This window comes from Brienomyrus brachyistius, chromosome 23 (assembly GCF_023856365.1).
Source record: "Brienomyrus brachyistius isolate T26 chromosome 23, BBRACH_0.4, whole genome shotgun sequence".
Taxonomy (NCBI): Eukaryota; Metazoa; Chordata; class Actinopteri; order Osteoglossiformes; family Mormyridae; genus Brienomyrus; species Brienomyrus brachyistius.
In genome coordinates this window covers 19,365,966-19,390,590 of record NC_064555.1, presented here as the reverse complement: position 1 = coordinate 19,390,590, position 24,625 = coordinate 19,365,966, and the positions used below count along the sequence as shown (strand labels likewise).

Here is a 24,625-nt window from a genome sequence, read left to right as displayed (position 1 = left end):
TGATTTCACATCTATTGAAATTTGTAAAGAAAATAATTGCAGAGGAGAAAATAGCTGCGATTTGTCGGACGTGCTTAACTCATTCATAGCATTCAAATGAGTATCAAATATCCATGTCTAAATATATTTAAACATTAAAGAGATGTACTTACTTTTTCTCATGATTATAGGTTAATATTGGGGACCGGACTTGCCATGTAATAAATAGCACCACAGCATATATCAACTGTCAGCTCGGCTCTGAGAGCTGCTTGGAAGTTGGGATTGCCCATCCTGTTTCGGTGCAGGTGAATAACTTGGGCATGGCAATCACATCGATGATCAGTGAGTTCGGTCGACGATTTGTCGTCCTGCCTGTGATGAAATCTGTAACACCCAAAGCCGGAGGCACCACTGGACAAACCCGCATCGTTATCTGGGGCTCAGGGTTCTTGGCTGGCCAGATTCCCACAGTCAGTGTGGTGGGTGAGCCCTGTACCATCTTCTACCTGAACTACACTACCATCATCTGTGACACCTCCCCTGCCTCGGCACTTACTGGAGATGTTGAGGTCAGGGTGGGTCCCATCACTGCGTCCTGCCTTGGTGACTGCCAGTATGAGTACTCTCCACAGCTGGTCCCCCACATCACTGGTGTCTCCCCAAGCAACATCAGTGGGAATTTCACCACTATCACTGTCACGGGTGCAGGGTTTGGGGACCGGATGAATGATGTTGTTGTGTATGCAGGTTACACAGCCTTGGAGGTTTTGGAGGTCACAGATAGTAACATAACCCTCATAGTAGACTCACTACCTGCTGGCGATCATGTCCTAAGGGTAGTGGTCCTGACCAAGGGCCAGGCCGAAGGTGAGGTCACTCTCAGCAGCCTTGCCATCGCTACACTCAACCCAGTCACTGGCAGCACCCAGGGCGGCACACCCCTCCTAATCACAGGCAATGGCTTTTTGGAGGGGAACACCTCTGTAACTGTGGGGAGCTCGCTGTGCTTGCTCCAAAGTGTGAGGCCTAATGAAGTGCGCTGCCTGACAACTGCCAATGAGGAGGGCAGCGTACAAGTGAGGATACAAGTTCTATCTGTGATGTACCCAACTATGACTTTTAAATATTCATGGGATGACACCCCAATCATCACAGCGGTCAACCCTGCCATAGGTATGTGGATTTATGTGAAGCAACAGCTAATAAATAGAGTTATGTATTACAGTAAGTACATCAATGTACGGTAACGCTTTGCATTAACTACACCTTCATTATGCTTTTATATTGCATTCATAAAATGTTCAATAGACCTTCTTAATGTATTCATTACGTATTCATAAAACATTCATAAATATGTATGTATGCCTTTACATCCTAACATCCCTTAACAGCTGTAATATACATTAATAACAAACAATATATAATAATAACAAACATTATAATTGTATAATCATGTAATATTTGTTATTAATGTATATTAAAGCTGTTACGGGATGTTAGGATGTTACGGTGTACTTGCATACTGCTTATGAATGGTCTATGAATGCATTATGAAGGTGTACTGAATGTTCTATGAATGCATTATGAAGGTGCACTTAATGTAAAGCGTTACCCAATGTACAACTACAGATGCCATTGAAATACTGTTTTCCTCAGGCCCCCTATGGTGCTCCACATATTACAAATGCAAAAAATAACATCCACTAATGGTCAAAACAAGACTATATATTCTTTTGCTAAACCAAGCACTGATCTACTTTTGAATCGTCATTATTATTACCTACCTACCCCCCCAGAATAACATACTTGACTTACACCTAATCCTGTGTTCTTATACTGTAAAGAGTAAGAAATCAGAAGTGTTGGTATGAAACCTAGAACAATAGTTTGGCTAGGGAATCAGCAGTGGGGTTGATTTACCCCTCATGTTTCTTCATAATAGGTCACCGTGGGACAGCTATAACTATTGCAGGGTCAGGATTTGGCACAGATGCCCAGCTGGTTGAAGTTAACATAGGTGGAACACTATGCAGTGTGACTGCTATCAATGATACCACTATCCAGTGCACTGCAGGAGCACATGCTGGAGGAACTTTCCGCATAGTGTTGCACCACAAAGTCAAAGGCTATGCTTCATCTTTGGTCGATTTCAGCTATGAGCTCCTGATGAATGATGTTGAACCTCATGCAGGTAACGTGATACCTACAGTATCAACTAACCTCTGTAAATAAGAGAAAATGGTGGAAGGGATAACGTATACTTCAAAAGTTAATAATTTTCTACTGTTACTTTACTGCATTGTAGAGTCAATGAGAAATACTTCATTCTTCATTGTAAATCAGTCTGCTTTTTCTGTCATCTAGGGGGCCACGGTGGTGGTAACGTATTGACTGTTCAAGGAACTGGATTTGACCCTGACTTCTCCAAAGTGATGGTCTGTGGCAGGGAATGCAAGGTGCAGAGGCCAAGGTCCACATCCACCAGCCTGTACTGTGAGATTCCTGAAAGCAACAGTAAGAATACGGCTTTGAAGAAACCTCCTTTTAAAATCTACGAAGAAATGGCAGTCTTAATTTCAGTGCACGACAGCCTGGCTTTTTGTTGACTTTCTTACATGGAACCATAGTTTAATGTTTGTAGAAGAGTGAATGATGCTTCTATTATACAATTTGTCTAGCGGTTTTGTCAAAATTATTTACAGTTTCCAATCTCTAATTTTCCCCCTTGTGAGACCAAATTGTTTTAATGAATATGGTAGAACCTTCGAACTCAAACGCCTCAGACACTGAATGGGTCTGTTGATTTTTTTCCGCTTGTACCTCAACCGAAATCTTGGAACTTGAGACGCATTCAACTCCACCACCAATTCGGACCTAGAACAGTATGGTCGAGAAACATCTAGCCGCAACTCAACCAAAAACTGGGAACACGACAGAACAAAACAGACCTGCTAAAACTTGTACAGCTCAAGGCACTTCTCTGATGGGCTGAAACTATGGCAAACGGACCTACTGGGATGCTGATACCCATGAATTGCTCTCAGTCTCACAGTACCTCAATCAAATTCGACGTGTGAAAGTTGTGTTCCTGTATTCAGTGTGAATTTTTTTGTGCTTTATCTAAAGTACATTTAGTGATACAGTAATCATGGCCCATAAGAAAGTAAACAGTGACAGTAGCAAACCAAAGAGGAAGGCAGTGAGAGTAGCTATATACAGTAGCTTAAAAAGGAAATTATAGCGAGATTTGACGGTGGTGCACGTGTGTCTGTGGAGTATGGAGTTGTCATTTATTTAATGTTTATCGCTTTTGTATGTGTGATTTTTCATGTGTGTATTAGTTTTATATTGATTGTCAATGCTTTTTTATCATTAGTCAGGTAGGTAGATAAGTTTAAATAAGCAAACATTTGGGGGGTCTGGAACGGATTAAATCCTTTAACATTATTTCTTATGGGGAAATGCGACTTGGACCTCGACCAATTTGCAGTTCGACTAGCCTTGTGGAACGAATTAAGTTTGTGTTCCAAGGTACCACTGTATCTGTACTGCTGGGTTTGCATTTCAAACATGTTCACAAGAAGGCTGAAAGTGTGGATGAAGTAGCATCAGAGTCAAAGTTCCCAATGAATAAAATGAATATCAGACTGAACACCGATTTTTCTGCCCTTTAATTACAGGTACAGCACTGCAACAATTTTGCACAGTCGAGGTGCAGAATGGCAACAACTCGGTGAAAATAGTGGATGCCTTCTCCTACAACACCAGTCTTACACCGTTTATAACAGGAGTCTCTCCTCACAGAGGAGGAACGGCTGGAGGCACAAAGCTCACAATCACCGGTTCCAATTTCAGGTTGCCTACAGAACTCAGATAATGCAAATATAAATATTCATTGTCATCCCTGATTATCCGAACCACAGACCATTTTCAAAACCTATATAAATGTATGCTATTGGATGATTAAACTGTCCTCAAGTTACACTTCGTCTTTATTAATCATGAATTTATTCCTTGGGTCCCCTTAGTATGTGCTTCATTGTGATATGGCAAGAGGTATTTTTTCAATAAGGCTCTGTTAATTCTTGCCACTCTTCTTCCCACAGCATGAACATCAGTGAGGTAAACGTGACCATTGCTGGATCTGTGTGTGACGTTGAGTCTACCAACATCACCCACATCATCTGCATCACAAATGCTCAGTCACAGTCCCAGAAAACCGTGGTCCGCGTCAGCATTGGAAACAGAGGCATTGCAAAGACGGTTAGTGCTCAACATGTGTCCTCGACATTAACATTGACCCTTAACATCTCATGTGCTTCACCTTCTGATTTTTTCAGTTGTACTTTTTAGGAATTTGTGCTTTCCTTTATAATTGTGTATTTATTGTTCAATTCTAATAATGTCAGTGTTTATTGGTTTTGGGACTACTTATAAGTAAAGTCTTTTCAGTAATCATGTAATGGTATTCAGTAATCATGTAATGGTATTCAGTAATCATGACACTGTATTAGGAATGGCACTGTGCAAATTGGAATCCCCATATCTGAGAATTAACTGTAATCTGCTTAACTCTGTCTATATACAGGGCAATGCTGATTTCTTTTACATTGATGTCTGGTCCTCCACATATACATGGGGAGGCCTGTCTCCCCCAGAAACAGGCATGTTTGTAGTCATCACAAAGGGTCAGACCATCCTGCTGGATATGAGTACCCCTGTGCTGAAGATGCTCCTGATTCAGGGTACAGCCATTCCATGCATGTCCACCAGTGTTTTTAGTTGGTTCAAGCCATTATGCAGGCAATTTAAATTGTACTCAAACTGTATTTTACACTGCTTATCGATACAGTGGGATAATTCATTATTTTTCCAGGTATTTGGATCCATGTAATCAAACTACATAATTCTCTGTAAGTGGCTCTGGTTTTTGTGTTTAGGTGGGACCCTGGTGTTTGATGAAATAGATATTGAGCTGCAAGCAGAGAATATCCTGATAACAGATGGAGGAGTCCTTCAGGTACCAGATTTAAGTCAATTTAGCAGGCATGTTGGTTCTGGGAAGGAAACAGTCCGATGCAGTAAAACCCAGTTTTCCTGTAAAAACAGATAGGCACGGAGGCTGCGCCATTCCAGCACAAGGCCATCATCACGCTGCATGGGCACCTGCGCTCTCAGGAGCTGCCCATTTATGGCAGCAAGACCCTAGGCGTCCGCCAGGGAGCACTGGACCTGCATGGTGTGTCTGGGCCCCTTTCCTACCTTGGACAACAACCCCACCCTAACTAATATTTTCTTTACAATAGATATGTTTGCATCTGTTTCACTTAAGAACAACAGATTTGGTTACCGTGATAATAGCTTCTTATGTATATTCTGTTGTGTAATATATATACATATTTCATTGGAGTGTAGCACTAAGTAAAATGTCACATCAGCTAGTTACTTGATATATGAAAGTTTATGCATTGTGGAAGCCATTTCTCATTTTAACACACAATGCTGGTTTGCATAGACATATTGCAAATGCCATTTTGCATTTTCACTCATGCCACAGTATCAGGTTAAATGTCAGAAACATTAATGGCTGTTGGTGATAATTGTAATGAAGAGCATGAACGTGTTGTCCCAGGTATTCCAATTCCCACCACTTGGACACATTTGAATGAGACGGCCTCCGCTGGCTCTTCCACTCTGACTTTGAAGCAGGCAGTGACATGGAAAGCTGGGGACCAGATTGCCATTGCTTCAACTGGTGACAGGTAGCTATCAGTCTAATATTTAAGTTAACCTTAATGTTCTCACTATTCTTCTCAACCTTTCACTTTTTATGAACTAGGCACAGCCAGATGGAAAATGAGATAATAACAATCGCCTCGGTATTGGACAATGGAAGGACCCTGATCCTATCGCAGCCTCTTAAGTACACTCACCTGGGGGTGAGCGTCACACTACCCAATGGAAAGGTTTTTGAGGGGAGGGCTGAAGTGGGCCTCCTCACCAGAAACATTGTCATTAGAGGCTCCAACAACATCGAATGGAATGATAAGATTGAAGCCTGTCCAGATGGATTTGACGTAGGTAAGAAGCAGAGCTCCTTAGATTGAGCAGCTTATTATAAAAGTCATTCTCTATTATGTGATTTATTTATATCATTTATTTACATTAAAACAAAAAACACGGGCAGATGTACTAACGTGTTTGTAAATAGGGAAGTGTCCGGATGGAATGGTTCCCCCAGTCAGTCCACGAGCACATTAACAGAAACCGAAAACATACATATTCCATTAAAGTGAGAGTTATATGTGATGCGAAGCCGCAGATTACAAACATTTTGGCAAAAAATCCAGAGTCTGTTCATGACACACTGAAATAAATAAAATGTTGGAAATGTTGAATGAACTTAAAATATTTTAAGTAATCAATCACACAAAATACTTAAAGTTGCTTCATTATTTAGTCTAACCTGTAAAAATAGACTTAACAATAAACAATAATAAGAAAGTACAGATGCTTCTCATCTTAGGAATGTGATATGTTCCGAACGGCCGTTCGTAACTTCAAATGTTCGTAAGTCATACCCGGGGAGCGACTACACACTTGTCAACCTATGTCTGTTCAGTGAAGAAGCCAATCAGAATTTCTATGTGGATTTTGTTTACATTGGGAAAAGGCCCCTAGTGTCAGATAGCAATGGTACACAAGTGTTTTTCAAGCAATAACTTTATCTCAGCGAAGTACAGACACTCCTCTACTTACGAATGAGTTCCGTTCGTAACTTGAAATGTTCATAAGCCATTATTCAACATCATTTTAAGGGTATATGCAAGTACAAAGAACTAGGATGCTGGGAGTTCGCACGCTACGCTGCTGCGCGGCCGGAGTAGCGGCCAGAAGTCGTACTAGGAGGAATTGGCGCGCAGAAAAAAAATTGATGTTGCGGACAGGAAACGGGAGCCCAACGAACACAATTTCGACTTACAGTCCTCTTCGTTCGTATGTCTGAAAGTTCATAAGCAGAGAAGCGTCTGTACAAACTATTAATTTTCTATTGGAATGACAAGAAACACATTGAATGTATCACACAGTTAAATGTGTGAGCGTTTGTAGTTTTGTTAAGCTGCAGTTGATAGATTGTTGACTATTGAAGATACCCAAGTGAGGGCAGTGACATGCCCCAATTACGCAATCAGCCGCAGGTGTACTACACCCGACATTAAATGACAGGGCACAGCATGTACTATCTGTGGACTGGCCAAGTGAGGGCAGTGATATCCACTGATTATGTGATCAGCTGCGGGTTTCATACATGCGATTTTAAATGAAAGGGCATAGCTTGTGCTATCTGAGGTCAGGCCAAGGCACTGTTTACGCTGCGCTCCCTAAAGTACGTACATCTGCCCCACAGTCCCATTCCATTTTTGTTGGTCCAAAAAGCTTTTCTTTTTCCTTATTGTAGGGGAATTTGCAACCCAGACCTGCTTCCAGGGAAGGTTTGGGGAAGAAATAGGAAGTGACCAGTTTGGGGGCTGCATTATGTTCCATGCCCCAAATCCAGACCAGAATTTGGCAAATGGAAGACTTGAGTATGTTGAGGTAAATCTTCAACTGAACTAATATAGAAACCAACTTCAGAGTTTCACATGTTGTCACTTAGAGAATTGAAAATATGAGTAGATTTTTGGGTCTGTTGTTACAGCCTCTATGAATCACCACCTTGCTGGGTTACATGTCCTAATTATGCGATCAGCTGCAGGTTTGTCATTAAATGTCGTCGGAGGCAATAGCCCCTGGTAGTGTCTCCTATGGCAAAGGTCCGGGGTAATTCAACTTTGAGGTGCAAAACAAGGAACCAGAATTCTTTCCCAGGAAAGGAATGCTGGGACCGAGACTGGGAGCCATGCCTGGGGGGGAGCTTGTCAGCGAGTGCCTGATGGTCAGGCCTTGACATATGGGGCCTGGCCGGGCACAGCCCAATTGAATCACATGGGACCATGTTCCTGTGAGCCCACCACCCAAAGGTAGAGCGATAAGGGTCCCATGCATTGTGGATCGGGTAGCAGTCAAAGGCAGGGGCCTTGGTGGACCAATGATCATCTACCAACATACAGTACGCTTTAGGGACATGGTATATGACCTTTCTGGTGTGAATGGAACCTGAGGTACTGCAGGAGGTAGAGGGATATTGTCTAGATATAGTCTGGCTCACCTAAATGTGCAGCAGGGAATCTGGACCCAAACTCCTAGATAGAAGATGGCCTCTGTTCCGCTCTGGAGTTGCCTTGGGTGAGAGGTGTTGGGCAGGTGTGTGTTGTTTGTATGTTTGGAATTTACCCTGGTGAACAAGAGGTTCGCCTCCCTTTGACTTCAGGTCAGGGGACAGGCTGTCTGGGGCCTTAGATGGGGTGCGGGGAAATTGCCCCTCTGGGGCCTCTATTGTTCTACTGGGAGATTTTAACACTTACATTGGTAAAGATAGTGAAACCTGTGTGATTGTGAGGAATGGCCTGCCTGAGCTGAACCTGAGTTGCGCTCTGTTATTGTACTTCTGTGCTAACTAGTATTAACTAGTAAACTAGTATTTTGACCAATCAGATGGTGGTGACACAAAGATCTTGGTTTAGTCATGCTTTCGGCTCTGTTAGTAAACAGGCCCATATCAGCATGGGTACGAGTCAGGTACAGCTTGCATAATTTACAATAGAAAACCATCTATTCATTGTTCAGCTTGGGTATGGCTTGGTTCTTGGTAGCAGTGGAAAAGCAGCATTAGTTTGATTCATTAAATGTGAACTGCAATGTAGAATCTCATGCTTCTTATATTTGTTCTGTTCTCAGCTCTTTCATGTTGGCCAAGCATTCCAGCTCGGGCGAAGCCCCATCCATTGGCACCTGGTGGGAGATGTTCATCAAAAATCATACATTCGTGGCTGTTCCATTCACCAGGCTTATAACCGAGCTATCACCATCCACAATACCCACAATCTGTTAGTAGAGCACAATGTCATCTTTGACATTATGGGAGGGGGCTTCTTCATCGAAGATGGCATAGAGACTGGTAACATCCTGCAGTATAACCTGGCAGTGTTTGTCAAGCAAAGCACCAGCCTGCTCAATGATGACATCACTCCAGCTGCTTATTGGGTCACTAACCCCAACAACATTATCAGGCACAATGCTGCTGCTGGTGGAACCCACTTTGGATTCTGGTATCGAATGCATGATAACCCCGATACCCCATCATATGACCCCAATATCTGTCCAAAGAAAGTGCCACTTGGAGAGTTCTTCAACAATACTGTCCACTCCCAAGGCTGGTTTGGCCTCTGGATCTTTGAGGAGTACTACCCTACTAGGTATGGCGTGTGCTATTCATCAGATCCACAGCCTGCAGTCTTCAGATCACTGACTGCCTGGAACTGTGAGAAGGGAGCAGAGTGGGTAAATGTGGGTGCAGTTCAATTCAGTGATTTTATGATAGTCAACAATGAGGTAGCTGGTATTGAGTCGAAGCGCATCATGCCCTGGACTATCAGAGGCTGGGGAAAGGCCGGTGGGGCACTGGTGATGAACAGCACTATTGTGGGCCATGTGGATGTGCTGGGCCTCGGCTCTAAATATTGCACTGCTCAAGGGATCACCCTGCCATTGGATGATGGCATGAGCGTCATGTCCACAGCTTTTGTGAACTTTGACCGCCCGTCCTGCGCTGCCATTGCAGTGGCTATAGTTACTGGAGTCTGCACTGACCACTGCGGAGGCTGGAGTTCCAGGTTCAGTGGAATCCAATTTCACACCTGTCCCAAAAAGGCTGCTTTCAAGTGGGAGCATGAGGTGGCCCTCGTCGACATGGATGGCTCTCTCACAGGTGAACTCGATCAGTCACCATTTTACAACCAGTATTAGTCAGAAAATTTGTCACAAAGTGATAAATAAAACAGAAAGCATTGGTAGGGTTGCCATTGAAGACCTACCATTCAAAAAGAATGACATTGATTGCTTGGTGAAAACGATGAATTTACAAACAGTTCATGATGAAAATGACAATCTATAAACTGTATACGATTATCATATCCAGGGTCGCGTGGGGTCCATTGTAAGCTTAATTACAAAATTGAAATTTATTTTTTTTTAAATGTATGTATTGTAAATGACCTCTCATGCCGAAATAGTATATTTAACTTAGCATAGGTTTCCCCTGGTTTACAAATGTTTGCTTTATTCCACTTTGTCTTCATGAAAGACCTGTTTTAGGTAACTGAAAGAAATCCAGAGAGGATTTTTGCTTTTTGAAAAAAGGTGAAAAGCAAAAATAGCATTTATCATTTGTCGATCAGTGAGCCAATTATAGATATATAGTCACGCAGAGTTGGCCAACGATACATTTCTCATAATGAATCCCTGTTATGCGATGCATAACTCTGCTGATTCTGGTGAATCTACACTCTACATATTTCTTTATTATGTCAATCCTGCTAATATTATACGTTAGTGTTATTTCAGGTTTTACGTGTTACACTATCTGGTATGATTTGGTAGGTTATTTTTTCGATCTGGCAATGCTCCCGTATAAATAAACAGCAATCGCTTCTTCAGTTTATGCCATTTCGGCTCACAAGAGGTTTCATAGGAGCGCTCTACTTTCATGAAGCGGGGAATACCTGAATACTGTTTTATTACAATTAAGTGATTGAATTGTCAGTGGATATATACCTTAGTTTAACGTCTTTTAATATTGAGGGGAAACACGGATTTGGCATTTAATCTGGTTTGGGGCTCAGACTCGGTGGACTTTCCCTCGGCAGGCAGCACTGGTCACACGGTCGTGCCGCAAAGTGGTCTGCTGGACCCGGCACACTGCTCAGTCTCAGCGGAGTGGAGTGCTGCCTATCCGGCATCTGTGTGTGATGAAACTGTCCGATTCCATCGGCTCATCTTCACTTACCCACAGCCCTACTCTCTCTGGTTTAAGGAGCTCATACTTACCAACTCGTTTGGTAAGAAATGCAGATTTTACGCTTTTTAATAATTTCGAGTTTTTTTTTCCACATTATTTCGGGCAGTACACGTGAATGAATGAAATAATGATCATTTTTATTCTCTACGCTACTTACAGGAAACACCTCACTCACATTTCTGACATACATGGTCACCCACTATTGGGGTTGGCTGGCAATGCTTCCGGACTCAGAAACGTACAACTGCTACTTGAAAGATGCAGATTACATCACATACATATCATATGGTGCCGTCTTCTATGGGTTCAAGGTAAAGGAACTTTCTGTGTTATTAATGTATTTCTTTGCTGGTAAAACATGAAACAGACATAACAGAAACGCTTAATATAATGCATGTATTATTAGGTTGACATATTTACCTTTAACACAAGTGCACCAGTTTGCCATTTCTGCTTGCCTCCTCTCTTCAGGAAGAAGACTACATCATTATCAATCATAATCTGACCCAAAGCCCAGACAGGGTCCAGATTGTTGATAAGAGAACTGCTTCAGTGCTTCCTTTGAATTTCAGCAGAAATGTACATGGTGACTGGTACTTCAATGAGACCACAAAGAGTCTCTACTACATGGGTAAGTGCAGTAAGCTTCACCAGTGTTTTTAGGCTAGGAGTTTGGTCCTGGGCAAGCCATGCAACCCCTTTGTGTGGTTGTGTGGGCTGCATGTGGGCTGTATTTTCCTGCCCCTGTCTGTTTCTGGGAGGGGGTCCATTGAACATCCCCCACATCCAGTCTTGTGTCTCAGTCTTATACTCTTTCACATCCAGTGTCTGGAAAGGGGGCACCCAAATGGAGGAGTGGCAGCGCTGACCCACAAGTATCAGACCTCCAAGTCAACTTCCAAGTGGAGCACTGCTTCTACAAGGGCTGCGTGGCGCCTAGTCCTGGCTCCCCTGGCATCTCCCTTCCTTCAGCGCTCAACCATCAACCTTCCAATCAATCTTCCAACTCAAACGTCATGTGAGTTTCCACAGCAGATTACTAGTATGGAAAGAAAATGATGCTAAGAGGAGCAGTAAAAGACAAAACCTTTAAAATAACAGAGGTAAAAAGAGATGTTGTTCTAATACATTTCTATTTATGTGACTGTAGCCTGTGGTCCAATGAAACTTTCTGGAAGTCATCTCCAGAAAACAATTTCAAAGTTCCAACTGATGGAGACGATGTTGTTATTCCTTCAGGTAACAAAACCTATGCTAACATTTCTAATAGTAATCCTCTCATGAGAATGTTTTGTGCTTCTGTGAAAATGTATGTGATCATGTAAATAATTTATTATTGTTTATCTCTAAGTCAACTTTTATGGTGTTCTCTGCCTTTTTGCACAGCCATTTGGATGGTCATGGATATTGACATCCCATCACTGAACAAAATCTTGGTGCTTGGAGTTCTGGAAATCCCTGACACAATGAACAAAACATCGAAACCAGGAGGACAGTATAGAAATTTGATTATTAATGTGACCTACATCTCTATTCAGGTTAGCACTACTACCAATACTGTGCTACCTGCATGTCTGTCTTTATTTAATCCTACAGTTATGTCTGTCTTGCAGGGTGGACGGCTCATTGCAGGGTGGCCAGACAATCCATTTAAGGGAGAACTGAGCATAGTCCTTAAAGGGAATCACTTTACTCCAGAGTGGCCTATTCCCAGTGGCCTAAATCAGGGAGCTAAGGTGATAGGTATGGATACTTTAGAAATGACTACAAATGTCATCCTGGATGAAAAGTTTAAATACAGTATATCTATTGACTATTGACTGTGGAGTTTGGATACTATTTTACAGGTGTGTTTGGGATCTTGGACTTGTATGGAAAGCCCCACAATATGTCCCGTACCAAGCTGGCCAGCACGGCACCAGCAGGCTCCAGCACCATCACTCTGCAGGATGCTGTGGACTGGCAGGTTAGCATGTTTATACCTGTATGACTGCAGGCATTTCTTGTTTCAAAGCAATGAAATATTACACGAGTGATTATCTTCTGTACCAAACCAGCGACTTCATGCATATTCAAATGCCGTTCATATGCCAACTGGTCATGGCTAAGGTAGCATGTTGCTGTGGTCCATTCTGCCCTAGGCAGGTGATGAGATTGTCATCTCAACTACCAGCTACAACCCATGGCACACAGAGGTCCGGAGGATTATGTCAATTTCAGCCAATGGGAAGATACTAACACTCAACCAATCCCTTTTCTACAATCATAGTGGTGAGTCTTCTACAGGACAGAGATCAGAGGGTTGGTATCTCATTAGCAGCACTTAATGAGTGTTGCTTTTTTTCTGGTCCATCCATAGGTGAAAACTTCACTGTTTATGAAACTAATCAGCACTACACCCTGGCTGGGGATGTAGGCCTGCTGAGTAGGAACATCAGGATCATCAGTGAGGAGTATCCAGGCTGGGCCAAGGAGTCATTTGGAGGCAGAGTGCTGGTTGGCTCTTTCTCCAGTGGAGGGGTCACATACAGAGGTGCTATGCTTATTGGCTTAGAGATAGAATGGGCTTCTATCGTGAATTTTCCTGTTCTTATAATTGATTACTATTACCTTATCCAACCAATTCAAGCATATTGTGTAAATATGAATGCATATTGTCAGGTGCATGACAAAAAGTCAGTCTGAAAGGAAAATAAATTGACAATCAAGAAAGGTTTTGTCAGGTGCGATGGAAACTATGATAGATGAGTAAAGTAACAAGAAGGAGCAGTTTTCTCATAAGATTTTCCTTAGCTTTTAACCTCAAGGTCGGTTTTACGTTGCCCTTTCTTATGGGTGTCTTTAGGGCAAGCACAGATTAGGAATGTTGAGTTCTACCGAAGTGGACAATACGGCTATCCAGACCCAGAAGACCCTCGCTACTCCGTGGCTTTCCTCAACCTGGGAGAGGTTTGCTCATATGATTGCCTTCACATGGTCCTTCATGCGGCGCAGCAGCAGTTGTGACCAAGTAAGGCTGTTGTTTTTACTTCTGCCTCCTGTTCTGTAAAGGTTGTTGGGAATGAGTCCTACATCCAGGGCTGTTCCTTCCATCACGGCTATTCCCCCGCTATCGGTGTGTTTGGAACCAATGGCTTAGGCATTGATGACAACATCATCCATTTCACAGTTGGAGAAGGTAGATAGCACTCTTATCGTCAACATGGGAATACATGTAATTATGGTGTGTCACACAAATTCAAGTGATACTTGTTAAGTGATTGTGATGAAGAATTTTTGATGCGACTGAACTTGTGATTGTTGTTCTATTGAACAAGGCATTCGAGTATGGGGTAAACACTGCAGGATTCGGAGGAACCTGGTAACAATGTCTGTGTGGCCTGGAGCCTATCATGACAGAGGAGAGGAGACTAACTTCAACTGGAATGCTGCTATTGAGGTCAGTCCTATTGCAACTCCATCCATCTTCTATATGCTTATCCAGTATAGGCAGAGGATCATGCACACGCACACACATTCACACACTACAATTTTAACCGTTTGCCTTCCCACTGTGAGAGAAAACCAAAATACTTACCAGAAATGTGCACGACAGGAAGAAACTGAAAATCTACACAAACAATGCCACTAATTTTATCTCTTTCTTAATCCTGCCTTTCCCGGGGTTTTGCAGAATAACTTGCCTCACTGGGGCCAAAACAAAACCACGATTTTTGGGTGCGTTTATACTCACAACCAGCTATAATATGCAACAAACACACAGTGGCTGTCAGTCCTCTTGTTTTCAGGTTCTCTGATTATTTGTGGTTCTCTCATGGTCAGGTAAACGAAGGCATGCATGTGGTTCTCCAAGATAACATTGTGGCTGGTTATGAGAGAGTGGCATATCGCATCAACGGAGAACCTTGCCCAGGTAACAATACAACAAAATGTACATCAAAAGCATACTTGATGCTTAATAAAATGTATGAAAAAAAACTTCAGTGCCATTTGTCCAAACAAAATCACTTACTTAGACTGGTTTTGTAGGCATGCCGAATGCAGTGGAGACGTGGCAGCAGAATGAAGCTCATGGAGGCTTATATGGAATATACATGAACAAAGATGGGCTACCTTTCTGTTCCCTCATTCAGAATTTCTTTGTGTGGAGAAGCTTTGACTACGGCATTTATGTTCAGGTAAAATATAATGTGGGGCCGAACCATTCTGGCAGTTTCACCAATAATCACCAATGTCTTTTTTCATCAATGAAATCAAGTGGATACAACTTCACATAAAGAGATGAGAAAGTTGCCCAAGCACGGTATAAACCAAGACCAGAATTTTGGAGTATAAAATTAATTACAGTTCCCCCTGGGAACCTCATACTTGTATCATCACCAGCCCAGTCAGGAATACAGTAAAATCCAGTTTTAACGAACTTCAAGGGACCAGGCTAAACAGTCCATTATATCCAAAGTCTCTTATATCCAGAGTTGCTGTATGGCTAGAACCCAACTATAAGACACCATTTACTCATGCCACACCCCAACAGACACTCTTGTGGTACAGATTATTATATTATACATGTATTAATCCAACTTTACCTGACCAGATACGTGACTATTAATAATCCCAACTCCGTATCTACGCTGGATATCACCGGCACGCCACGCACCTTGTAGGCGGAGCCTGCATGTCCGTTACAGCCGAACAAAACTACAGCTAAAAGCAGCCCTGGGGACCAAATTGTTTGTCCATTATAAGCGAAATTCCATTATATGTCTGAGTCTGCTATATCCGATGAGTTTTCTGCATGTTTGTAAAGGCGCACGCCCGGGACCAGCGGACCTCATCCGTTATAGACGATATTCCGTTATAAGCGAGTCCACTATAACGGGATTTTACTGTACCCATAAAAAGCTGGAGTTCACAGGAACCAAGTCTACCCAGATACATGGTTTCCACAGGTTAAATCTGCCTTGTGCCCTGTGTTTTATATGATACATTTCCACTTCCTATTGACTATGAATTAATCAGATATGATAAACAGAAAGATGGAAAGAAAAGAAAATATATCTATATGTAATAATCTTACATGTGTCTTTAAACTTTGACAGGCTTCCATGACTGTCCTGATCTCCAATGTCACACTGGTGGACAATGGAATGGGAGTTATGTCCATCATCTACTCACCTCCATCTGTCTCACATGAGTATTCCAACAAAAAAGTTCTTATTCAGGTGACTACAACCAGAACTTTATTTGTTCCTCAAATAGGAGCTCCAATGATGTAACAGGCTCTCACAAGATAACAAGGCGATAATCCACCATTTTTTCCTTTAGCATGCACTGATTGTTGGCAGTAGTCCTAATCTGGACTGCTCAGAGATTCTTCCATCTACTGATGTTAATGTCCAGTTTAGCTCCGCACACAGAGCTCCCAGGCCAAACAATGGTAATAAAATTTTTCTTGATGTTGACAATCCCTGTTGATGTTATTTATCTGTAATGCTAATAAGTCTTAATACTGCCTTTGGGCTGTGAACATGGTAGGTGGAAGGAGTGGAATCTGCTGGCCAACCTTTGAATCAGATCACAATCATGCACCTGAGGAACCTCATCATGGAATCACAAGCTACAATGCTATCAGTGGGCTCATGACAGTTACTGGTTAGTATCTGCCTGTTCTCTGTTCTGACAGCTGCCTAAAGCAGAACATCACCAGGAATATTACTTTAACAAAAGTTCCTTTTATGACTTTAGTATTATTCAGGTTTGATTTGAGGTTTGACTTTGTCCAGTTTCTGTATTAAATATTCTGCACATTGTATATATTCTGTTTCTAGATACGGTGTTTGTGGGATTCGGAAGCACTTGCTCTCAGCAGAAATCTGTTATGTTCATGACCAATCCAAAGAATGAAGATCTGCAGCACCCGCTTCAGCTTAAGAGGGTGACTGTAGTGGACAGCACAGAAGATGCAAAGGTGTTCATCCACAGGCCAGATGTGAGGTCAGGAACCGGTCACATGATGCCAGCCGTGTCACTTTTTGGGAAGGAATATGATTCTTTCCTTTACGCTTCATCACCTTGAAACCGTCACAGGGCAGTCCAACCCTTTTTCTCCATAACAGGATGATCAATCCTGCCAAATGTCTGGACATGGACTGTGATGCCAAGAAGAAAGCTCTGCTCAAGGACCTGGATGGCTCCTTTCTGGGAGCTGTTGGGGACGTGGTGCCACAGTCCGAGTTTGAGTGGAATGGAGACAAGCGCCGGGGCCTGGGTGATTACCGAATCCCCAAAGTCATGCTCACTTACCTTAACGGGAGTCGCATCCCAGTGGACCAAATTGCACCCTATAAAGGCAAGTGGCTCACATTTTCCTTTCTGTGCCTTGTCTCCTATTTCTGGTCAGCTGTTTCACAGTTACATGTTTATGATTTATTTACAGTTGACCACTGAGAAGAAAAATAATGACCAGTCTGTTTTGACCAATCTATACAGGAATCATCCGAGATTCTACCTGCACATACATGAATGCATGGCAGAGTTACAAATGCTTTGGCCTGAATTATGAGATGCTGGTGATTGAGAGTCTTGACGCAGACACAGAGACCAGACGGCTGTCTCCAGTAGCTGTGCTGGGGGATCGCTACGTGGACCTGCTAAACGGTTCGGTGTTTTCACACAGAAACAGTCTACTAGTCTTAATGAACAGAATCAGAAAATAATTAATATGCATTTAGAAAACAAACACTGTAATACTTTGATGGCATCACTAACCACGCTGTTATTCGATTTGTTATAAAATGTAAATGCTGAAATATAGAAACAACATCCAAGTTATTTTAAAAACATCCACTGACGTGTTTATTGGGACAGGGCCCCAGGACCATGGCTGGTGTTCAGGCTACTCGTGCCGCAGGAGAGTCTCTCTGTTTCACAGCATTGTGGCCACAAACAAGTCCTTTGATGTGTTCTTCACTGGAACGTCACCTCAGAAACTGCGTCTGATGTTGCTCAATGCCGACAACTCAAGGGTAAGTTCCTTTCACTTAAGGCAATTGAATGTTACAATAACTGTGGCGAGGTATAACACAATGATGTGCCTGACTACCAGAAAGATACGCAGGTCAAAAAAAAAAAGCAAAGTTGTGTCTATGGAAGAAATATGGGTCGTATTTAAGTATCAAAAATAAAAAAGTTCTGAACAAAAATATCATAACACAGATACAAAAAAAACTCCACGTACACTGTAGCAGGTATAGGAACAGAAGCATACAGATAAACATGAGTTCAGAAAAAATGCTCCCAATATGCAGGTTTGTGTTATGGACAGCGAGAACAAGGGTGGCGGAAATGTGGAAGGGCTGCATGGTCTGGTAGGTCCAGCAGAGTTGTTCATCTCAGTCAGGGTGTGGCTTTGGACACATCTGATGGGCATTGCAGAACTACAGCTAGGATTGAGGCAGGAATCAGATGCTGGTCACAGTGTTTCTCATGGAGTCTTGCTTTTAGCTCCTGAGGGACCCTTCCCAGATGTAAACCAGCTGCGGTTACTAGTGTGCAAGATTATGACTAGGCCAGCATACCAGATTTTTTACTGAGATAAGCTTCCTGCTGAGGCTCAGCAGCAGGGTTTCCTACAACTGTGCTATAAGGGTTAGGGTTAGACCTAAACCTAACCCTAACCTAACCCTAAGCCTAACCCTTAACACCTGGACGGCACCCTCAGCTGCCAGGGCCCATCAGACTTTTTCTGGAGCTCCCTTTTTGTCAGTTTAGGGAGGGGTGCAGCAGTGGAGGAAAATAAAGGAATAAAGCCGCTATTATAGCCAGCCAACCCTAGGAAGGCACACAGCTGTGCACCCACATTGTCCATGGGGTATCCTGAATGGTGGCAACCTTCTTTTTGGAATTCAGGAGGGTATTTTGAATCCTTTGCTTTTCAAAGCCTTAGGCATCACTTTGGGGTTGGTGGTAAGGAACTCAGTTGGGCCATTGCTGAATGATTACCCTGGGAGGGGACCAGATGTCATGCTGGGTTACGTGTTTAGCCAGGGGGGAAGAATAATACATCCTGATACTGGTCAAGGAACTCTCCTGTCTCCTGACATCTAGAATATTTAACTGGCTCCTCATCGCTACTGCATCACAAGCAGCAGGTTCCTGCCAGGGAGACTGGCTAAATACCAAAATTGTTCTAATTCTCTGTGTATCAAACCACTCAGGCAGAAACAGCCTCAGAAGTATAGACGGTGCCTCCACATAGTTGTCCTGTGTCAATGAATTTTGAATGGTCCTATGGCTGTCTAGGACATCAGTAGCTGTTCCTTGGACATGTTCCATCAGCAGGGCCTACACTGCACTGGGCTTTTAGCTCCTGATGGCGCCTTCCCAAATGTGTGTCAGCTGGGGTCATTAGGGGAAGCCAGGCCAGGAGGGTTAGGGTTACTTTTGACAGCTGGCCCGAAACAATGCTGCTGAAATTTTGGTGCTGCCAGAAGTTGGCAGCTACCTGCATTTTGGCCACAGCAGCTGTGGTTCCTGGGTTCTGCAGGTGATGTTGTGGCACCACAGTCTTTCTTTCAAAGAACAAAAATAAGCCCTGAATACAGCAAGCTGACCATATATAGACCCTGACAAGCAGACCAGTGTGACACAGACTCAGATCCACTCCTGCTATGTGAAAATTATACAATTATGTAAATACTTTTTTGTTTTAACAAAGATTTTACAGCATTGTATTGTGCTGTGGGACTTGAGAATAATAATTATCAGGATGGTTAATTAATCTTTACACAGGCTGTCCGGGCGGCTATTTTTTACTCCAAACCTCAACGTTTAGATGTCTATGTTAACAAAAGTCTGGTTGCTCCTACCAACGCAATCTGGAACAGTGATAAAACAGACTTCACTCTCAAGGAGCCCACTTTCAAAGGTAAGATTTTTAAAACTACTACCAGGCAAAGTTTGTGATGAATGGTTATAATGTAGAAGTGAGACAACTAGGGAGAAGCCAAACAAGGATAATATACTGAAAAACCTTTCTTCTCTGACTTCATCCAGGGCAATTTATTCCAAATCTAGAATCAGACGCTGCTGGGTCAAACTTCTTCGAGAGCACTTACAAAATGTTGAACATCCTGGTGAGAGGCTCCACCCCTGTGGAGATTCGTACCTCGCCGTTGCTCTTCGTCTCCTTCCAGCTACCTGCCATGACAGAGGAGGAATTCTTTGGTGACAATTTGGTGAAGAACCTGGCTCTTTTCCTAAAGATCCCTCCTAGTATGATTCGGATCACCAAGGTAGTACGTGAAGGCCAGAAACGGAGACGCCGGGCCACTGGCTTGACTGTGGATGTGGTGATTAGCCAACCTCCTGTACAACAAGCCACCAACACAACCAATGGTGAGAGAAGTGATTCTACACAATTGCTCATTACATTGCTACAGGCTACAATCCTAGATATTTTTGGATAAATCTAACAAGGGTTATTATAGTTTTTTTTTCATTTTCATTACTCTCTACTATTTTCAAATGTGTATGTGGGAATCAGTATGTGAGAAACTGTCAAACAGATGCCATCGGTTTTAGGTTTTAACCTGGATGACAGGTATAAAAACAAGAAGAATAAAAATGAGCAGCTGACCAATAAACACAGTGATGTAACTGGATTCACAAAAGACTGGTATTCAAAGTCTTTGTCAACAAAACAGTTGCTCAGAACTGAAGTGTGTATATAATTGTCAGGGAGAGAAGAGCATCTTGATTAATCTGTTTACTCCTTGTTATTCTTCAAGAAAATCTGTTGCTTCAGCGATGTGGTCCTATTTCTCAAACCAGGTGATAATAGTTCGATTGTAAGCTGCACAAAAATTGCAGTTTCCCCAAAAAATGAGCTGTACAATATGTAGAGCTTTTGTGTTTATACGCCTTCTGTATAAAAATGAAGAAGGCACCAGTCTGTAGGATTGAATTCTACACCTTCTTTAATGTTTCATTAATATAATTTGAATAGTACAAGCAAGATGTTTGTTTCCATCAGAATCAATCAGGGCAATAATTTAAGTTGCTATATACAGTACTGTACTCATATGTTATACAGGTTAAATTGCTGGTAATCGTACGATTACGTTAAATGCCATTTAAGCCCTTAATTTTTGCTAAATTGCATTTTCAGTCTTTTTTAAAGACCCTTGGACACCCTGTGCAGTTTTCTCCTTCAAATAATGCCAAGATAATAGGCTTACTTTGCCACTTTGTCGCATTAGATGTGCCCTGACCTGAAATAGATACTAAAAAACTAATCAAAAAACCCAAAATGACTATTTTATTGACCCAATGAGTGTAACCTCACTCATTCTACTTAGCTTCTTTCAACAGTTTGCACTCTGTATCTGCAGTTGCGCATCTGCAGATTCAAACAAGCATGGATTGAAATTATTCTAGAAGAAACCAGAAAATTCCAAAAAGCTAAACTTGAATTTGCTGTGTTCTGAGCACTACACTGAAAGTGAAATTTGGGTAGACTATCATAATATTCAGCCAGATGCGGGGGTGACTAAATCATTTTCTTCCGCTGCTGACGTTCTGGTTTGCGGTTCTGGTGAGACTGAACGCCAGGGATCCACTCCTTTGTTGTTCACCCTCACTGCTTTATGATGCTAATAACGAAAGAGGCTGGTTATAATTCATTATATGATCCTGAGTCTTCAGAGTTAAGGCAGAAAATACATAATCTTGTCAAGTCATATATGTGGCTGCTATATTTTCCCTTATTTGCAGTGTATTAGGTATTATAAGTAACCTAGAGAAGATGTATAGTATATACGAGAATGTGCGTAGGTTATAAGCAAATACTGTGCTTTTTTATATAAGGGACTTATATAAGCATCTTGAGATCTACAGGAGGTTCTAGAATCATGCCCTTGTAGATACGAAGGGCTGAATACATAAGCTTTTTAAATTACCATTTCGCTTTATTTTGTGATGGGCTGGATCTTCCTCACTTAATTTTAGTTAACAAGAATTATATATGAATGTAATGGATATTATTTGTACTATCCATCCATCCATCCATTTTCCAAACTGCTTATCCTACTGGGTCGCGGGGGGTCCAGAGCCTATCCCGGAAGCAATGGGCACGAGGCAGGGAACAACCCAGGACGGGGGGCCAGCCCATCGCAGGGCACACTCACACACCATTCACTCACACATGCACACCTACGGTCAATTTAGTAGCTCCAATTAGCCTCAGCATGTTTTTGGACTGTGGGGGGAAACCAGAGTACCTGGAGGAAACCCCACGACGACATGGGGAGAACATGCAAACTCCACACACATGTGACCCAGGCGGAGTTATTTGTACTAAACAATTTGAATTTCTGTGGCTTCACTGACAGTATGAGAATGTATAATGACAGCTGAATTATGTGCTCACAGAAGGGCAAGCCTTCAAGAACTTGATGAACATTGCTCATAATTTGAGCCAAGCCTCTGTTTCTGGCAATCTAAGCAAATTAATTGGGTTGAACATTTCGTCTCTTGGGCTCATTCCTCCAAATCCTCCACCTTCTGACCCAAGTTGGGCTGAGGTAAGATGGTTAGTTGGGAAAGACTTCCCTTTTTTGTGTAATTTGATGATATACAAGTTTTGATGTCTATAGTGCGTACACAGAGCAATAAACAGACAGCGTCCACTTAGCAGTAGCTAAACTTTGAAAGAGCTCTATCAACTATATATCAACTAATTCTATCTAACTTATTAAAAAACACACACACACACAAAACCGTTATCAAGTATCACAGAAAATGCCTTCTTTGAGCACGAAGCTTGAATTCCACTGTTTGCTCCACTGCATTAATTATGTGGTTCATACATTTTTGGTTTTTATGCTTTAAATATTTTTTCTAGTAACATTTTAGACATTTACTAAGTGCTATGGTTTGTATCGGTCATTTCTCAAAACATCTTTAGAAGTAGGGGACGCTATCAACTTTCGACACTCTGCGTTCAGCTGAAAAGATCGATGAAGGATTCTCACTGGATTCTCACTGGATTCTCATTTGTTAGATGGCCACTCAGCAAGTCACCAGGGAGGCGCCCACTGCGCTCTTTGTGACCAAAGTGGACTCACTAAAGGTGATGGTGCAGCCTGAGGTTGGGGAGTTTAATGGCCCCCTTCTTCAGCAGCCCTCCATCATGGCCGTCGATGTACAGGTGAGCAGGTGTCACTCCATATAACACATATTACCCTGCCTCATATCACCTTAAGTAAACACGACAGTCAGAATGTTTACAGAAAAGCCTTAGGCAATTTTTAACATCAATTTATCGTGGAAATTATACTGTTTCAAGAAGCAAAAAATAATGTATTTCTCAAATTTTTGTCTGTCCTTCACCCACCCCCATCAAAAACATTACAGAATTAAAAAAACACAAGCATAATGGGCAGAATTATAGCAAAGACCATATAAAAATTGAGAAATTAACTAGGGGGTTTCCATTAAAGTACAATACGGTTAAAGAACGCTCCACAAGCAGAAGCAATCCGGTAGGTGGGGGAACTGAAAGGTGCAGGAGTTTAGAATTTAGTTTTCCTCAGCAGCCTGTCGGCCAACACTATCTGTGGACTCCCCTGCAGGGAAATTGTGTGTCTTTGGGGATCACATCGCTCATGCTTACAGCATCACTGAAAAACTCCAGTGGCAGCAACATAGAGGGACTTAAGGGGAACACAACCATCCCCTTTGACAGCTGCTGGGCTAACTACACTGACCTTTCCATCATTGCTGATGGTATGTGCCCTCTTTTCTCTGTCCCACCTTTATTATGTGTATTTATACATATTTTTCGACTTTACTGCCCAATAACATGCATGGATTCTGGTAGTCTGGTAGAGGATAAACAGAAACACATGCATTTTCATGTTTTTAGGTATCGGCCTGAAAATGCACTTTATTCTGAATGAAGTGAGCACTGAATCTAGATCCTTCAGGGTCGGGACTGGCACAGCAACTGTTACTGGAACAGTAACTGTTACTAGCACAGCAAGTCCTTCTGCTAGCCAGTCATCCACATTCACTGGAATACCATTGATGTTCTGTTCTTTTCTTTTTTGCTTTAATTTATTCTTTCCATCTCTTCTTTTGAGAATGTAAATTGTAATCTAACCCCTGTAGTTATCTGTGGACCTTTGTATTAGTCCAAATTCACTTTCTTTCAAAATAAATGAACATATTAATTTTTGTTTCCATTTTCAAACAACTATGAGTAGCTTTGTGTTGAGTAAATATCTGCTGGGAAAAGTAAGAGAAATTCTTATATTTTAACTACCCAAAGTTAATGATAGATTTTTAATTTCATTCCTAAAATGATGCATTGATAAAAAAAAAATATATTTAGGTCAATAAACATGAAAATTTATGCACCCTTTGTATTATTTTCTTGTGCTTTTCAGTATCAACATTGCGTCAGCCTGGTGCATCTAATCTCATATTGGACATCTGTCAAAAGAAACATCCAACGGTTCCCAACAGTTGCAATTCTAGCAGTAGTTTATTTATCCAAAAGTGGCTTGCTACTAAGTGCGGCTAAATTGTTATGCGTCATGATTTGTTTCTTTCTCAAAATAGCTTCTTCAAAAATAGTTCATTAGACATGATGTGTAACAAGTCAAAGATGTTCTTGTTTCAATT

The 24,625-nt window shown here is 42.0% G+C and overlaps 1 protein-coding gene across 1 annotated transcript in view; it reads left to right on the top strand.

Annotated features, from left to right (window-relative positions):
- Positions 1–24,364, top strand: part of pkhd1l1.1 (PKHD1 like 1, tandem duplicate 1) — a 44,388-nt gene extending 20,024 nt beyond the window's left edge. Inside the window, exons 39-78 of the mRNA XM_048992689.1 lie at positions 171–1,155; positions 1,925–2,173; positions 2,347–2,496; positions 3,663–3,837; positions 4,089–4,245; positions 4,571–4,727; positions 4,923–5,002; positions 5,092–5,221; positions 5,615–5,744; positions 5,822–6,063; positions 7,442–7,578; positions 8,821–9,850; positions 10,788–10,979; positions 11,099–11,250; positions 11,411–11,570; positions 11,765–11,957; positions 12,090–12,178; positions 12,326–12,477; positions 12,553–12,682; positions 12,787–12,905; positions 13,081–13,210; positions 13,299–13,472; positions 13,785–13,888; positions 13,991–14,117; positions 14,257–14,378; positions 14,762–14,852; positions 14,969–15,117; positions 16,039–16,161; positions 16,265–16,376; positions 16,475–16,591; positions 16,768–16,933; positions 17,056–17,288; positions 17,429–17,596; positions 17,807–17,964; positions 19,730–19,865; positions 19,994–20,335; positions 22,370–22,521; positions 23,001–23,147; positions 23,572–23,725; positions 23,865–24,364. Of these exons, the coding sequence (XP_048848646.1) occupies positions 171–1,155; positions 1,925–2,173; positions 2,347–2,496; positions 3,663–3,837; positions 4,089–4,245; positions 4,571–4,727; positions 4,923–5,002; positions 5,092–5,221; positions 5,615–5,744; positions 5,822–6,063; positions 7,442–7,578; positions 8,821–9,850; positions 10,788–10,979; positions 11,099–11,250; positions 11,411–11,570; positions 11,765–11,957; positions 12,090–12,178; positions 12,326–12,477; positions 12,553–12,682; positions 12,787–12,905; positions 13,081–13,210; positions 13,299–13,472; positions 13,785–13,888; positions 13,991–14,117; positions 14,257–14,378; positions 14,762–14,852; positions 14,969–15,117; positions 16,039–16,161; positions 16,265–16,376; positions 16,475–16,591; positions 16,768–16,933; positions 17,056–17,288; positions 17,429–17,596; positions 17,807–17,964; positions 19,730–19,865; positions 19,994–20,335; positions 22,370–22,521; positions 23,001–23,147; positions 23,572–23,725; positions 23,865–24,088 (7,938 nt within the window). The 3' untranslated portion in view covers positions 24,089–24,364. The remainder of the gene's footprint in view (positions 1–170; positions 1,156–1,924; positions 2,174–2,346; positions 2,497–3,662; positions 3,838–4,088; positions 4,246–4,570; positions 4,728–4,922; positions 5,003–5,091; positions 5,222–5,614; positions 5,745–5,821; positions 6,064–7,441; positions 7,579–8,820; positions 9,851–10,787; positions 10,980–11,098; positions 11,251–11,410; positions 11,571–11,764; positions 11,958–12,089; positions 12,179–12,325; positions 12,478–12,552; positions 12,683–12,786; positions 12,906–13,080; positions 13,211–13,298; positions 13,473–13,784; positions 13,889–13,990; positions 14,118–14,256; positions 14,379–14,761; positions 14,853–14,968; positions 15,118–16,038; positions 16,162–16,264; positions 16,377–16,474; positions 16,592–16,767; positions 16,934–17,055; positions 17,289–17,428; positions 17,597–17,806; positions 17,965–19,729; positions 19,866–19,993; positions 20,336–22,369; positions 22,522–23,000; positions 23,148–23,571; positions 23,726–23,864) is intronic.
- Positions 24,365–24,625: the final 261 nt, after the last annotated feature.